The following is a 14,558-nucleotide window of genomic DNA, read 5'->3' on the forward strand; positions in this document are numbered from 1 at the left end:
TGCTGAGACCACAAATTTTTTAGGTACCACTGTAGCTTTCTCATATGCAGCCTTGCATGAGGGACCAGTACTATGCAGGATGCCATGAAGCCTAGAGCTTGTAGCACTTTTCTTGCAGTTAGATGGCTCTGCTTTGTTAATGCCAAGAAGTAGGGGGAAGTTGCTCTTTCTTTTCTGCAGATAGAAATGCCATTTGTTTTGATGTGTCCAGTTCTGCACCCAGAAAGGTTATTCTTTGGGATGGAATCAGCCTTGACTTTTTTGTATTGACTGTATATCCCAGGGCTTGCAGCAGGTAGATGACTTTTTGTAAGTCTTCTGTTAGTTTGTTTTTGTCGTCCGCTTGTATCAGGCAGTCGCCCAGGTAGGGATAGATTTGAATTCCCTGAAGTCTGCAATGAGCGATTACTGATGCCAGGCATTTCGTGGACACTCTGGGTGCAGTAGATAAGCCAAAGGGCAATGCTGAGAATTGATAGTGCTCTGATCCTGCAAGAAATCTGAGGTATCTTCTGCAAATTGGTCTTATGGGGACGTGCAGGTATGCCTCCTTGAGATCTAGAGTTACCAGCCAAGACTCCTTGCCCAGCATGGGAAGAAGCTGCTGTAGGGTCAGCATTTTGAATTTTGGAACAATGAGTAATGTGTTTAAAGCGGACAGGTCTAGAATAGGCCTCCATTTGTTTTCTTTTCTTGGTACCAGGAAGAGCCTGGAGTAAAATCCCTTCCCTTGCTCCATAAATGGTACCTTTTCCACAGCTCTCATTCTTAATAATTGAGATATTTGTTTTAGAGCTTCTGCCCTTTGAGAAGGTGGTAGGTTTGGCATTCCTCTCTTTCCTGGTAGTGTATGGAAATGGAACCTGTAACCTTTGTCTATAGTCTGCAAAATCCATTTTTCTCTTGTAATGCAGTGCCAGTTTCTTGAGAATAATGTTAGCTTTCCGCCTAAGGGTGCTTCTAGTTGTTCCCTGGTAGGCGGTGCCACCGCCAAGTCACTGTGATTGAGTTGTTGTAGTGGTGGTGGCCGTATCCGTGCCTCGTTGGTTGTTACCCTGCCACTGGCGACCCCTGTAGGCACCCCTGGATTGGTTTCTGCCTCTAGAGCGCCTATTCCTGCCTCTTTGTGCCTTAGAGGAGTCTGGAAAGGACCAATTCTTGGAGGGCCAGTTCCTGCTAAACCTTGGAGGTTGAACTTGTAAGAAATCTTTCACTGTTTGCACAGATTTTGCTTTCTCTTCCATCTTTTTTAGTACCTGCTGTGCGGGGGCACCAAATAAACTGACCTTGTCCATAGGTGCATCCAAAAGCTTAGATTTGACATGGTCTGGTAATGCCTGTTCTTTCAACCATGCATGCCTTCTGATAACTGTGCCAGTCATGGCTGATCTAAAGGAAGCCTCCAGTGCATCATAGCCACATTTTAAAGAATGGTTACTAACCTGCTGTATGTTATGTAACATTTCTTGAACACACTTTTTATCTAAAGATTCTTCAGAGGACAGCTTTTTAGTCAACTGGTCAAGCATAAACTCTTGATATTGAATCATATGAAATTGGCAGTTCAAAGCTCTAGCTGACAAAGTAGCAGAGGTGTAAACTTTTTTACCCCATCTCTCTAAGGACCTGGATTCCCTTTCAGAGGGGAGGGGGTTTTTAGAAGAAGTAGCTGCTACGGCTTTAGGGCCCTGGGAAATAGTCTCTGGATCTGCAAAAGGAGCCTTATATAAGTGGTGATGAGTGTCCGGGACCCTTTAGTACCTTTCGGGCTTAGCAGGAGCCGGAGGTAAAGTATCAGGAGCAGTGCAAGCATCATTAAATGCATCAACAACAGGTAGAACTGGAGGTATAGCTAAAGGCCTATGCTGTGGCAAATGTAGAAAGGTCCTAAGCCTTTTTCTAGAGTCTGAGAAATCTTGGCCCTGCCACTGAAATTGTTCCCTCATAGCATGCAAGGTTTCCCCAAAGGAAAATTCCTCAGGAGGAGAGGCTGAAGGGATGGACTCCTCCGCATCAGAGTCTTCGTAAGGAGAATAAGAAGCCTCAGGAGGGTCTGAATGTTCTGAGTCATCAGAGGAATCATCTGTGGCTACTGGCTCAGGGGGCTCTGCTCTAGGCCTCTTTTCTGGCGGAGGGAGAGAGGCCCTGTCTGGATGAGGCTGGGCTCCACGAATTAAAGAGATGAGATCCTCTGCCAAAGAAAGCATATGGGAGCTGGTGCTGGGCCTGTGAGAGGGGGGCTTGGCAGGCACAGGTTTTGATGCTTTGGCTGCTTTAGCCCTGGCAAAGGCCTTAATAGACATAGCTGGGGGAGGCCTAGCAGCTCCACGTGCAGGGGTAGAAATATCTAGGGGAATGGTGTCTGATAAATCCTGTGAAATCGCAACAGAAGGTTGGATTTCAGAAGCCGTTTCTACCAGGTTAGAAGATGCCTCGGTAGAAGGCAAGTTATCGGCTGAAGGAAGAACCGCTTGCTCGGTTTCGGCCGAAACCGAGACACTCGTGGTTTGCTTAACCGCGGTTTCGGCCGAAACCGCGGACCGCGAGTGTCGGTCCTTTTCTTTGCGTTTTTTGGTTATTTGCGTAGTCGGAGGATCCGACGGCATAATGTAGGCAAAATTGGAGCCGAAAACCTGCTCAGCAAAGTCCGAGCGACGTTTAAGCGTCCGCCGGTTAAAAGAAGCACAGGCTAGACAAGCTGCTACGTCGTGGTCTGGGCCTAAACAATGAATGCAATAGGAGTGGAAATCTTTATGAGGTATTTGTTTCCCACAAGATAAACAGTTATTAACTTTCTCTGACATCGGCTGAGGCAAGAAAGAGTCCCCAACGGGGTATTTAGCTTTATAGAAGTCTTCGAAGTAGTATTCGGTAGAAGTAATCTCTGGATCTGACCGACCGGCACTTGCGAACAGCTTCTGCTTCGGGCGCCACGCGGCAAGAAAGACTGAGGAAAATGGCGTCGGCTGATGCCTTTATACCCGAATGACTGCCGCAATGACGTCGGGTGAAGAGCGACACCAGCCGAAGCCAGACCCAAACTTTGGAATCCGGCCGACCGAAGGGCTGCCTGACGACAGGACAACCCATTTGTAAAGACTGCAGATGCATCCTTGAAGGACATCATCCACAACAGCAAACTTGTATAAAGAAAACACCAGCAGTTAGTAAACCAACACAATTTTCTTTTTTCACCATCTTTAAAGTACCTGGAAGGGGTGGCTGAGGTGAAGGGATATCAGAGTGAAGAGCTCAAGGCTACAACTGGAAGTGATGCGACCACCTGGCACAAAGTTTCAGCAACGTGCTCTACAAGATTATTATACTGAGGTGTCTAAATGGCACTTCCACACTGGTGTGAAAGCTCTGACAGAAGCAGCAAAATAAGGTATGCAAACAGTGGTGTGACAAGTACTTCTATATGGTACAAAAAAAGTACAGTTGTGTGCCTAACATAAATGTAGATGTAGTCGTCCAAGTAGGGTTATATTTGAATTCCTTTTTGTCTGCAAAATGCAATTACTGGTGCCAGGCATTTTGTGAAGACCCTGGGCGCAGTAGATAAGCCAAAGGGCAGTGCAGAGAATTGGTAATGCATTGAGCCAGCTACGAATCTGAGGTATCTTCTGCAAGATTGTCTGATTGGGACATGCAGGTATGCCTCTTTGAGGTCCAAAGTAACTAGCCAAGCCTTCTTGCCCAGCATGGGTAGAAGTTGCTGCAGTGTCAACATTTTGAATTTTGGAACGTCCAGGAAAGTATTTATAATAGACAGGTTCAGTATTGGTCTCCAGGCTTTGTCCTTTCTGGGTACCAAGAAAAGTCTTGAGTAAAATCCTTGTCCCTGTTCTTGCTGTTGTACTTTTTGAATAGCCCTCATGTCCATGAGAGCAGAAATTTGTTTTTGTGCCTCTGCCCATTGATTTTGTGGCAGGTCTGGCATACCTTTTGACCTTGGTAGGATGTGAAAGTGGAACATGTAACCCTGAGAAACAATATTCAGAACCCATTTGTCCTGGGTGATCATGTGCCAATTTTGTGAGAAAAGTGCTAGTTTTCCTCCTAAGGGTGCTGCCAAAAGGTAAGTGCTTGGCATTTGTAGAGGAAAGTCATTGGAATGGTTTCCTATAAGGCTGTGATTTGTCCTCTCCGCCTTTGGGGGCTGAAGCACCCCATTGTTTAGGTCTGTATGAGCCTTGGGGCTGAGATCTGCCTCTTGGGTGTCTGTATCTGCCTCTTTGTGGCCTGTCTGACACTGGAAAGGACCAATTTTTTGAAGGCCAGTTCCTGCTAAATCTAGGTGGCTGAACCTGTAAGAAATCCTTTACTGTCTGCATTGATTTTGCTTTATCCTCCATTTTCTTTAACACCCCTTCTGCCTTAACATCAAAGTATCATGCTGTAATGGAGCATCCAATAATTTTGCTTTAACATGATCAGGTAAACTCTGTTCTTTTAACCAAGCATGCCTTCGAATGACAGAACCTGTAACTGTGGATCTGCAAGATGCCTCTAATGAATCAAAACCACATTGCAAAGTATGCTTTCCCACTTGTTCAGCTGCATGCAATAAGTCCTGCATTTCCTTGTTTTCAGGACATTCAGAGCTTGTAAGCATTTCCTGTTTTAGCAAAGACATTAAGTATTGTTGATATTTAAGCATATGAAACTGGCAGTTTAAAGCCCTTACAGCTGAAGTAGCAGAGGTGTAAACTTTTTTCCCCCCATCTGTCCAGTGCACTAGAATCCCTATCAGAGGGGAACAGGGTTTTTTGCAGTGGAAGCCTTGACCCCTTTGGGACCCTGAGAAATAGTTTCTGGATCAGCATCAGGGTTTTTATAAAGACATTTATGCGAATCTGGAACCCTGTAGTACCTATCTGGCTTAACTGGTGCAGGGGGTAAAGAATCAGAACTGGTGCAGGGGGTAAAGAATCAGGAGTCAAACTGGATTCAGAAAAAACATAATCAACAATATCTAGTACAGGGGGATAGCAAAAGGCCTGTGCTGAGGCAATAAAAGAAAGTCTCTGAGCCTTTTCTTGGATTCTGAATAATCCTGGCTCTCCCAATGGAAATGTTCCCGCATGGTGTGCAGGGTTTCCCCAAAAGAGTAGTCCTCAGGAGGAGAAGCTGAAGGGATAGATTCTTCAGCATCAGAGTCCTCATAGGGAAGGAAGAGAATATCCCTGTTCTGAAGAGGAATCAGAAGAAATAGAAACCTGGTCAGAGGAGTCATAGTCAGCGTCTTGCCTAGACCTTTTATCAGGAGGTGGATGGGAGCCCCTGATCAAAGTAATTAGGTCCTCGGCCATTTTGAGCATCTGTTTCTTTGGCATGGATGACTGTCCAGGAGGATGCTGTGCTTGTTTCTTTGTCTTAAAAAGGTGTTTTAGACTTTGCCTTGGCTGCTGAAGGGGTCTTGATAGTAAGCTGTGTAGGTCTGAAAACACCCCCAGAAGCCGATGTCTGCTCAGCGACTCCAGACCCATCTGAGGGAATCGTTTCCGTAGGTCCAATACCTTGAGTTTCCAGAGGCCTAGCTGTCTCCATGTGGGAGTTGGAGCCGGCCTGTGGCTCTGAGGTAGCGGGTGTCAGGGGCTGCGAAAACGCCTCACTGAAAACCGGCGACTTGCCTAGAAGAGGCTTCGTTGTCGGTTTTGGACCTCGGATGCCTGTCTTTTTCTTTGTCCCTGCGCTTTTTATGGACTCCGGTGGTCGGTTGTTCAGACGGCATTATATAGTTAAACCTTCGGCCAAAGTAATGAAAAGCAAAATCGAACAGACGCTTAATAGTGCGTTGGTTGAATCTAGCACAAAACCGACATCTAGCAACGTCGTGGTCAGGGCCTAGGCAAGGAATACAATAAGAATGAAAATCCTTATGAGGTATTTGCTTTCCACAAGAAATACAATTGTTAACTTTTACTGACATCGGACTGGAGCAAGAAAAAGTTTCCCCAACGGGGTACTTAGCTTTATTGAAGACTTCGGATCTGAAATTCAAATTCGAAAATCTCAGGAGTCGGCCGACCGACACTTGCGAACTGCTTTTGCTTTGGGCACCGCGTGGCAAGAAAGCCAGAAGAAAATGGCGTCGGCTGCATCTTATATAACCCTGGCGCACTGACGTCGGGGAAGAGGCGACAGCAACAGACACCAGACCAGGACTTTGGAATTCAGGCCGACTGTGGGTAGCCTGCCAGCAGGATAACCCAAGTGTAATGACTGCAACAGTGAAACACTATGAACATCTGGAATAGCTCAAAAGGCTTCAGAAGAGGATGAAGTGTCAGAGCTGGACAGTAGGTGCACACTGTGGAACATGCACACACAAAAAATCAGTGATGAAGCCAAAGCAGCCTCAACTCGAAAGAAGGTAAAGGAGTACAGGACAGCAGTGGTTCAGTAACATGTGCATGAAAGCAGAAGGTGAGTTAGTAAAGATGATCAGAGAGAGAGAGATAGAGGAAAATGTAAGAGGAAAGGAGGGCGTTCAGCAAAGAGGTGGACAAACTGAGAGAGAATATCTCTGCAGCAGTTGGGCATGACTGTTGAAGGAAAGAATGGTACAGAACTGACACGGGTGGTGACATATGATGCAAAACCGCCACCACATGTGAAAGCGGAAAGGGGGGCTATGGTAAAAAGGGCCCTCCACAAAAAGGCTGCAGCTCAAAAATCTTGCCGGCAAACCTAACAGCTACAAGCAGCACAGTTTTCTACGTGAGGAATACAAAAAATGTGCGCATTAGCTGTTGGTTCAAAATTTGGTATTTTTTTTAATGAAATTTAGGTTCCAAGCTAGTGCAGTGATATTACTAGGTGGTTTAAGGTGGAGAATGCCCTTCAGGAACTTTATGACTGAGGCCCTTGTGGCTACAGGCGGATCCACTGACAAAAGAGAAATAGCCTGACAAGTGCTTTAACTGATGTATGTGCTAAACCTAAGCCAAACTGCTCAGACAGGTACTGCAAAACCAAACACACCTGTGCTCCATTCAGGCCCCAATTCCTCCTTTGGCACCACAGGGGAAAATATCTTCCATTTAGCTAGGAACATTTTGTCGTACTTTGCTTCCTAGCCTCCCTTTCATAATTTTTTTCCAGGTCTTCTGAATGAAGGTACCAAAAGGTAAAGCCAAATCTTCCATAATGTTAATCTCTGGGTGGCCAGTTTTGGGCATACCAGGGCCCCCCCCCCCACGTTGAGTCAGCCCACATGCTGATGTAACAAAGGCAACAGGCCAAGCCTCTCTCTTACCATCTGCAAAAGTAGTATCAATGTGATCAGAAAATCATCTGGGAAGGGGTACCTATAGCTGACCTTGGCTCTATAAAGAGCAATTACTATAGCCAGACATTTTGTGAATATTCTACAGGTAGCATCTAACCCACAGGGCAAGGAGTTAAACTGATATTACTGGTCCCTATCACATGAATTTTAGATATTTGTGGTCTTTGGGTATGGGGATGCGATAGTGAGCACTTTTGAGTTCAAGGAGTTACCATCTAAGCTTGGGTCACCAGAAGGAGACTATGGTCCCTACAGGATCAACATTCTGACATCAGGGACCAGTAAGAGCTTGGTCAGGTTTGGGACATTAAGAATGGGTCTCCAAGATGGATTATTTCTAGGGACCAGATGCAGTCAGATGTTTGCAATTCTTGCATAGCTGCACTCATGCAAAGGCCATTGGAGGAAAAGAATCTTTACAAGTCATCACAAGTGAACACGACATTGTCAGTATTACTCACCCCATGGCACCGAATAACTCACACTAATGGCATCAGCTGGAACTCTGCTGTAAAGTAGAGAGTAATCCACACAATCTTCAGTTAATTTTCTGTAGCACACAAGTCACTAATAAGAAAGGGAGGCAAATAGGCCTCCCCCCCCCCCAGGAGGGAGCTCTGATATTCATGACAGCATTGCTATACTGCAACTTGGATCAGGATGCCTGCTGAGTGACCCTTGCCCAAGCTATGTTAAACATGCGCTACTGACAAGAGGGATCACCATTCTATCCTTTCTTTGGTGAGCTAGGAGATTGTTATTACAACAGATCTACTTCTGCCACCTTCCCTGTAGAAACAGCTCAAAGGAAGGCAATTGATAAGAAAGGGAAAGGTGGGTGGGATCCCTTACTGCAGGGTTTATCCAGCTACTCAAGCATCTGTTCACATAAGAGTACTATGTTCATCATAGCAAGGAATCACTGCTGCAGTCAAATTACACAAACAAGAGACCCTGGACCTTATTCATAGGTTCATGGGACCCTGGACCTTGGCAGGAGGCTACAGTATTACTTTAAGCACTGCTGTTCCAAAGCTTTGTTTCAAGACTGGATATCCAAATTCTAAGGCTTGCAATATGCATAAATAGAAGGTCAAGTGGCTTCCTAGTTTGTGTAAAAGTATTTTTGAACAAAGTTGCTGTGATAGCTGCTGCTGTAGTGGAATCCTCCCTGACCTTCCCAGCAGGTTTTTCCCATAACAGCAAGGTCTTTCGGCTTTTCCTGGTTAGGGGTTGCCACAGCGGATCACCGGTCCGCAGACTGAGTGGCAGTGATGTTTTTACGGTGTCAAATTGCCAGCCCGGTGCCCAATCTTCACAGAAGGAACACGCACACACACACACACACATATGCACCTACCAGCATGTCTTTAAAACTCACTCAACAGCAGGGAGGACATGCAGACTCTGCACAGGAGCTCCAGCCGAGAATCGAACCGGACAACCTCTTGCTGTGAGGTAACAACGCCTGATAAAAGGCGATATAATGAAGCCAGTTTTAAAGTGATTAGATACCAGTTCATCCTGCAATGAGGAGATGAAAACAGTTATGTACTTATCGAACACTGGATCCTTCCTTTCACATCTGTCTGAAACTACTTGGGGGGGGGGGGGGGGTCCCTTGAGACATCCTTCAGACATGACCAGGCAAAATTAGTGCTCCAGCCTCAAGCCCATTTAAGATTTTATCTTGCCCATCATGCTCTAGTGTGTAAGTTTGGCTCTAAACTCTGTCCAAGGTAAAGGTAAAAGAATTCACAGTAGGTAATGAGAAAAAATGAAAATACCTTTCAGGTTTTAGAAGTGACAATTACGAAGGGGGTGAAGACAGGGTTGTTGTTGTCGGACAGATGCGAGTGAAAGGATCCAGTGTTACGGTAAGTACATAACTACCATACCCTATTCATTGAGTCAGTCCAATCAGACTTATGGGTCAGAAACACAAACAAAAACTCGTGGCATCATTAAGAGAGACTTTTGAGGTTAGCGAGTCCTAAGGAAGCCCAAGCCCTGGAAATACCATCCAAACTGTAGTATTTAAAACTATGCAATGTGGTCCAAGTTGTCACACAAATTTCAACTGAGGAACACTGGAAAAAGTGTGTGGAACTAGCCACAGATTTGGTGGAATGAGTTTTAGGCTTGCCAAGTAAGGGACATTTATGACTTAAATACATATTAGAAAATGCAATTTGAAAGCAACCTCAAAAGACTGACTTTAGACACACAGCATCCCAGTGTAACTGCAAAGGAAATAGAGTTGGGAGCTTTTCCTGAATGATTTGGTTCTATGAAGATAGAACCTCAGCTGCCCAGAGATGTCTAAAGAATGCAAGATAGATTCTCTCTTACTGGGACGATTCAGGAAAATAAAAAAAAACTGTAAGTGAATTGACTGATTTATGTTTACTTCAAACCACTTTGGGTAGAAAATCCTTCAACTCAGCTCAACCAGATGTCATCTTTCTCTTACAGTCAAGCACTGATTAGACCAATTACAGTATACAATCCAACCTCTGACATATACCTTACTCAATGCATCAAACACCTAGAAAAGCCTCCAAAGCTCCTAACTAAGGAGACTTCAGGCTTAAAGACCTTGAGCTATCAAGATAATAAAGGAATAGAACTTCTAGCCAGAGTATCTTAAAGACTCTTGACAGGCAAACTGTGCCTTGCTTACCATACCATTAAGGACACTGTTGTCCTTGATTGTCTACAGCCCTGCAAGTCTAAAAGCTTGGCATACACCAGAACCAAGGACCTAAATCTTTAACAGCAGTTAAATATAATGCAATGGAGTCCGATTCAGTGTTTAGTGCCTCCCTCATCTCTACGACAAGCTAGATAGAACAGGGATGAATGAATGGGTACTCTCATACTGACACAAAGACTAAATGGTCTAACCCCCCAGAAAGAGGTTATAGCTGGAGAGTACGTAATGGCAAAGTATCGATGGTCGTGAGGCAAAATAGCCTTCAAACTCCTATAAAGGAAAATAAATTACATTTAGCTGGGGTTACATTTATCACTTACTGGCTAATTGTAGATGGGTTATAACTAAGTTTGTCTACTGTATTTCAATACACCTAGTCTACTTGGCTTTCAAAACGAAAGGCATACTCTAGCAACACCCTGTTATTGAGCACTGCACAAAGGCGGATGGATGGTATTACTTTTCTCAAATGGGCAACAAATGTTTGTCTCAATTTTTTTTTACCTGACCACAAAGATTTCAAAATGCAGTCTCAGACACTGGCTGTATAACAGGCATACATTTTCAGTTTAAATCGTTAAATCAATTTATTTCGAGCAGTCTTGGGAAACTGTCCCCACTACACATATACAAACTCAAAACACTTTTCACATAATACTAACCATTTTTCCTCTCTGCTGTGCAGATCGCGTTTCCCGAAGAGTAAACACATTCCCACAAACTGATATCTCTCTCCATACTCCAGGTTTTGAGTCTTCAGCAAATCCAGTGTGTGGATGCATGACAAGAACTCCATTGGTTGTTAACCCATCCATCTGTCCAGCTGAGGTCTTCCACTTTGCAGCTTTCTCCTACATACAAAAAAGACCTTTAAGCAATAAATCTAACACACAGACAGACACGCCACTTGGATGCAGACACACCTAACTTACTCCAAGAAAGATGTTCTTTGATGAGTCAAATCCTGCTGCATAGATTCTGGCTGTATAAGGAGGATTTCTTTCACAAATTATTCTGCAAGCAAATCTTGATATAGTACTACTCTGCACAGACTGTGTGTCTGAATTAGTCTGACTTCCAGGAACAGTGTCCGTTACCACAAAATCAATAGGGCTTTCTGTTGACCGGCCAATCTATTGTGCAAAATAAATAAATAAAAAGTTCCCGTTACTTAAAATACAGAAATATGACACTAACAAATGTATTGGAAGGTGAAAACTTAATTAAAAAACTCTCAAGTTAGGTCAAGCCATTTCTGTGAAAATGTCATTATATTAGACAATACCATCCCAAATCTGTAGGTCTATCTCCTAGGTGGGACTATAATTCTACAATTCTTAATAATGTAACATCATAATTATACCCACAGCAAGGCTACACATGCACTGATGGTCACGAGACTGAACTGTTTTGAAACTCCTACAAATGAATACAAAACTTAAGAATGTATCATATGACGACTACCCAACGACACACTGGAGTACTACCCATTATCAGATGACCTTTGACAGTGCCCTTTATGTTGAGCAATCCTTTACTGTGTTCATTCCAGTCTTTTTCTTGAAATTCTGAAATCCTGCTACTAGGTCATACATAATCCTTGAGCATAACAAATGGATTCCTTTAACAAGGACGAGGGGCTGTTTATAATACTAGGCTTCCCAGTTCCCAAACAGAGAGAAACCTTTGCAGGAAAAAAATATTTCCAGAGTTAAAAGCTATAAATTTGGAGTACTTATGGGTGGACTTTGCTGCCACATCACAGCAGCTGAACCAATCCAAACAAGGGGGCAGAGGGAGAGTTAAAAATGCAGATGGCCCTTTCAAATACTATGGATATGGTGACTGCATGCATATATACTAAATTTTATTTCAAGAACACATCTGAAGTAGGTGGTGCAGGGTGAGTGAGGTGGGTAGAGAAAAAAAAAAACAGCAAAGAAAAGGCAAGACTCAGGGAAGCACATTCTACTGTGCCACATTTTCTACAACTGTACATGAATACTAAGTTACCTCTTCTGAATGTTGCAATACCAGTTTACATTGGTGGTGATTTTCAATAACTGCATAAATAAAGAAGTTATGTACCCACCATAATGTTCCATCTCAGTAGATCTACTTCATTTGTCTTCAACCTGTGGGTACTGGAGCCATATCGCATCCGAGCCGGCAAGTTCACTAGCATCTGCTCCGAGCTCCAAGCTCCTCCCCTTACCCTTAATACACCTCCACTACCTACCAACTCCCAGATCGAGTTTGCTGCCACTTATACTGAGAACCCAACCTGAAAGAATACCTTATGACCTAAAAACTGCAGCCAAACAGGCTGTCCATATGATAAGGCCAGTGGGAAGGACGGGCGGTTGAAGACAAATGAAGTAGAACTACTCAGATGGAACGTTATGGTGAGTACATAACGTCTTTACATGAAGTAGTTTACTTCATTCGGTCTTCAACCTGTGGGACACTGTCCCCAGCTACTAAACTCCTGGGTGGCCCTCATGGAAGGATATTCCGGAGCACAGCGGAACCAAAGGATGCTCTCCTTCTTAGGTTCATAGGTTGGTACTAGGCTATTGGCCCTACGGCCTATACAAGCCTAGCCATAACAATTCCCTGGATATTTCTTCCCACAATATTTACTTCCCTGGACCCCTGTCTAGCAGGGCGACTGACATGATCCCCACGGTGAATTTCCTATCTCCCATCCAATCATCAGGGTTCCTTTTGAAGAGGGCCAAGGAGGCTCTGCTTGACATGCACGGGCAGTCTATTCCAGGGTATGGGAAGTCTCTGGGTCAGGAACCTATCTCTCCAGTATGTTTTGTTCATTGAGTATAGCTGGAGATTTTTTTTTAGACGGTCAGCATATGGCATCTGCTTTAGGCCTGTGATTCTTTTAGGGAGGTATTTCTGCGACCTTTCCAACTGTTGCAGATGTCTTGTGAGGTACATACTAAATGGGGCATTATACTCTATGATGGGTCTAATGAGGGATGAGTACAGTGGGACAATGACCGCCTTTTTTCCTGGATGAAAAGCCCTTAGTGATGAGGTGTGCCACATAGAAGGATTTCCTGACTGCTGTGACAATGTGGTTATCGAAGGTGAGACCACTGTCCACCTGTGTCCTTAAGTCTCTCATCACACTTTCAATGTTTAGTGTACTGCCACCTATGTGGTAATTCTTGGGTACATGTTTTTTTCCAAATATACATTTCGTGGCATTAAGCTTGAGCCCATGGCTCTGGCACCAGGCATCTGTTTTTGTAAGGCCCTTTTGTAGAATGTTACCAAGACATTCCGTTTTAATAAATGCTAGTTTCAGCCACCCATGCACAGAAACAGCCTAAAACAGCCTTAAACTTATTTTCAATTCCTTATCTAAGAAAAATTTCACTGCAAACAGAAATTTATTTCTACAGGGATGCTCTCCTAAATGCTGCACTAAGTAAAATTACAGCAATTTCAGTAACCCAGCAAAAGGCACAAATACCTGATATAATTAAGAAATAGATTAAATTCAGCCCAAAAATAATAAGACAAGTATAAACATCAAGTAAAAATCCTCAAAGAAATGTCCTGCAAACAAAATTGCGCCAAAAACTGAATAAGTCATTTAAATTGTCTAACTTACACAATTCACTTAAATACGTGAATATATGAATTAAACAGTAAAAACAGCAAGTTTTCTTGTAAAAAAATAAAATAAATAAATAAAATAAAATCTTAAATCTAAAAAAATAATAGCTGTGACTTACACTCCCGATTATGGTAGCATGAGGCAAAGTCAGAAATGCAACGCAGAAACACAGTCAAACATTCAAAGACCAACAAAACACTTTGGGTTTAAAAACCCACAGAAAAGTAGTAATCATGTTAATAAACACAACATAAACTTATTATGAAAGAGAAACTCATACTGCAAATACATATTTTTTTTAAGAGAAACAAATCACTCTACACAGTTTAAGCAATGACAGAAAAAGAAAAATTGAACCAATAAAGGGGGGGGGTGCTTATCTGAGCTCTCAAAATGAAGTAAGCCAGAGAGTAGTAGTTTTTTCAGAGATGCCCATCTTCCAATGGCACAAGAAAAAAACTGAAGAGCTTCTGTCTGTGGCTGTGAAAGACTACTTTCCCAATTCTGGTAGATGGTAGATGACTGGCCCTTCACATTCACAGACAAGCAGAGGGAGTTCTGAGCTTTGACAGACTCCCAGAGGGAGGGTAGCCAGGTACTACTACCCATATGCCAGTAAGGCTGTGTATCTACTGAATATTTAGTAGTTTACTTGCGTAACACCACAGTACATCTAACTCATCCATGTTCCCCTTGCATTCTATTTGGAGATAAATTGTTGTAGCAAGGTAAAAACTGTTCTGAGGGTGATGTGGCATGATCCAAAAGGGTGAAAATTGTACAAAATTCTATAACATACCCAGATGCCCCAATTTTTCTAGTTCGTCCAGCATCAGGAGAAATGTTTTTTTCAAAACTCTGATCTGCTCTGCCTCATCTCCCACCACCCTACATACACTCAC

The 14,558-nt window shown here is 43.5% G+C and overlaps 1 protein-coding gene across 1 annotated transcript in view; it reads right to left on the minus strand.

Moving 5' to 3' along the window:
* PELI1 (pellino E3 ubiquitin protein ligase 1) overlaps positions 1-14,558 on the minus strand; it is a 259,696-nt gene that overhangs the window by 116,348 nt on the left and 128,790 nt on the right. Inside the window, exons 4-5 of the mRNA XM_044055562.1 lie at positions 10,946-11,146; positions 10,676-10,864 (exon numbers count right to left, since the gene is read on the minus strand). Of these exons, the coding sequence (XP_043911497.1) occupies positions 10,676-10,864; positions 10,946-11,146 (390 nt within the window). The remainder of the gene's footprint in view (positions 1-10,675; positions 10,865-10,945; positions 11,147-14,558) is intronic.

The sequence above is a fragment of the Protopterus annectens genome, chromosome 1.part2 (genome assembly GCF_019279795.1).
Source record: "Protopterus annectens isolate FY-2018-M chromosome 1.part2, PAN1.0, whole genome shotgun sequence".
NCBI classification, from domain to species: Eukaryota; Metazoa; Chordata; order Ceratodontiformes; family Protopteridae; genus Protopterus; species Protopterus annectens.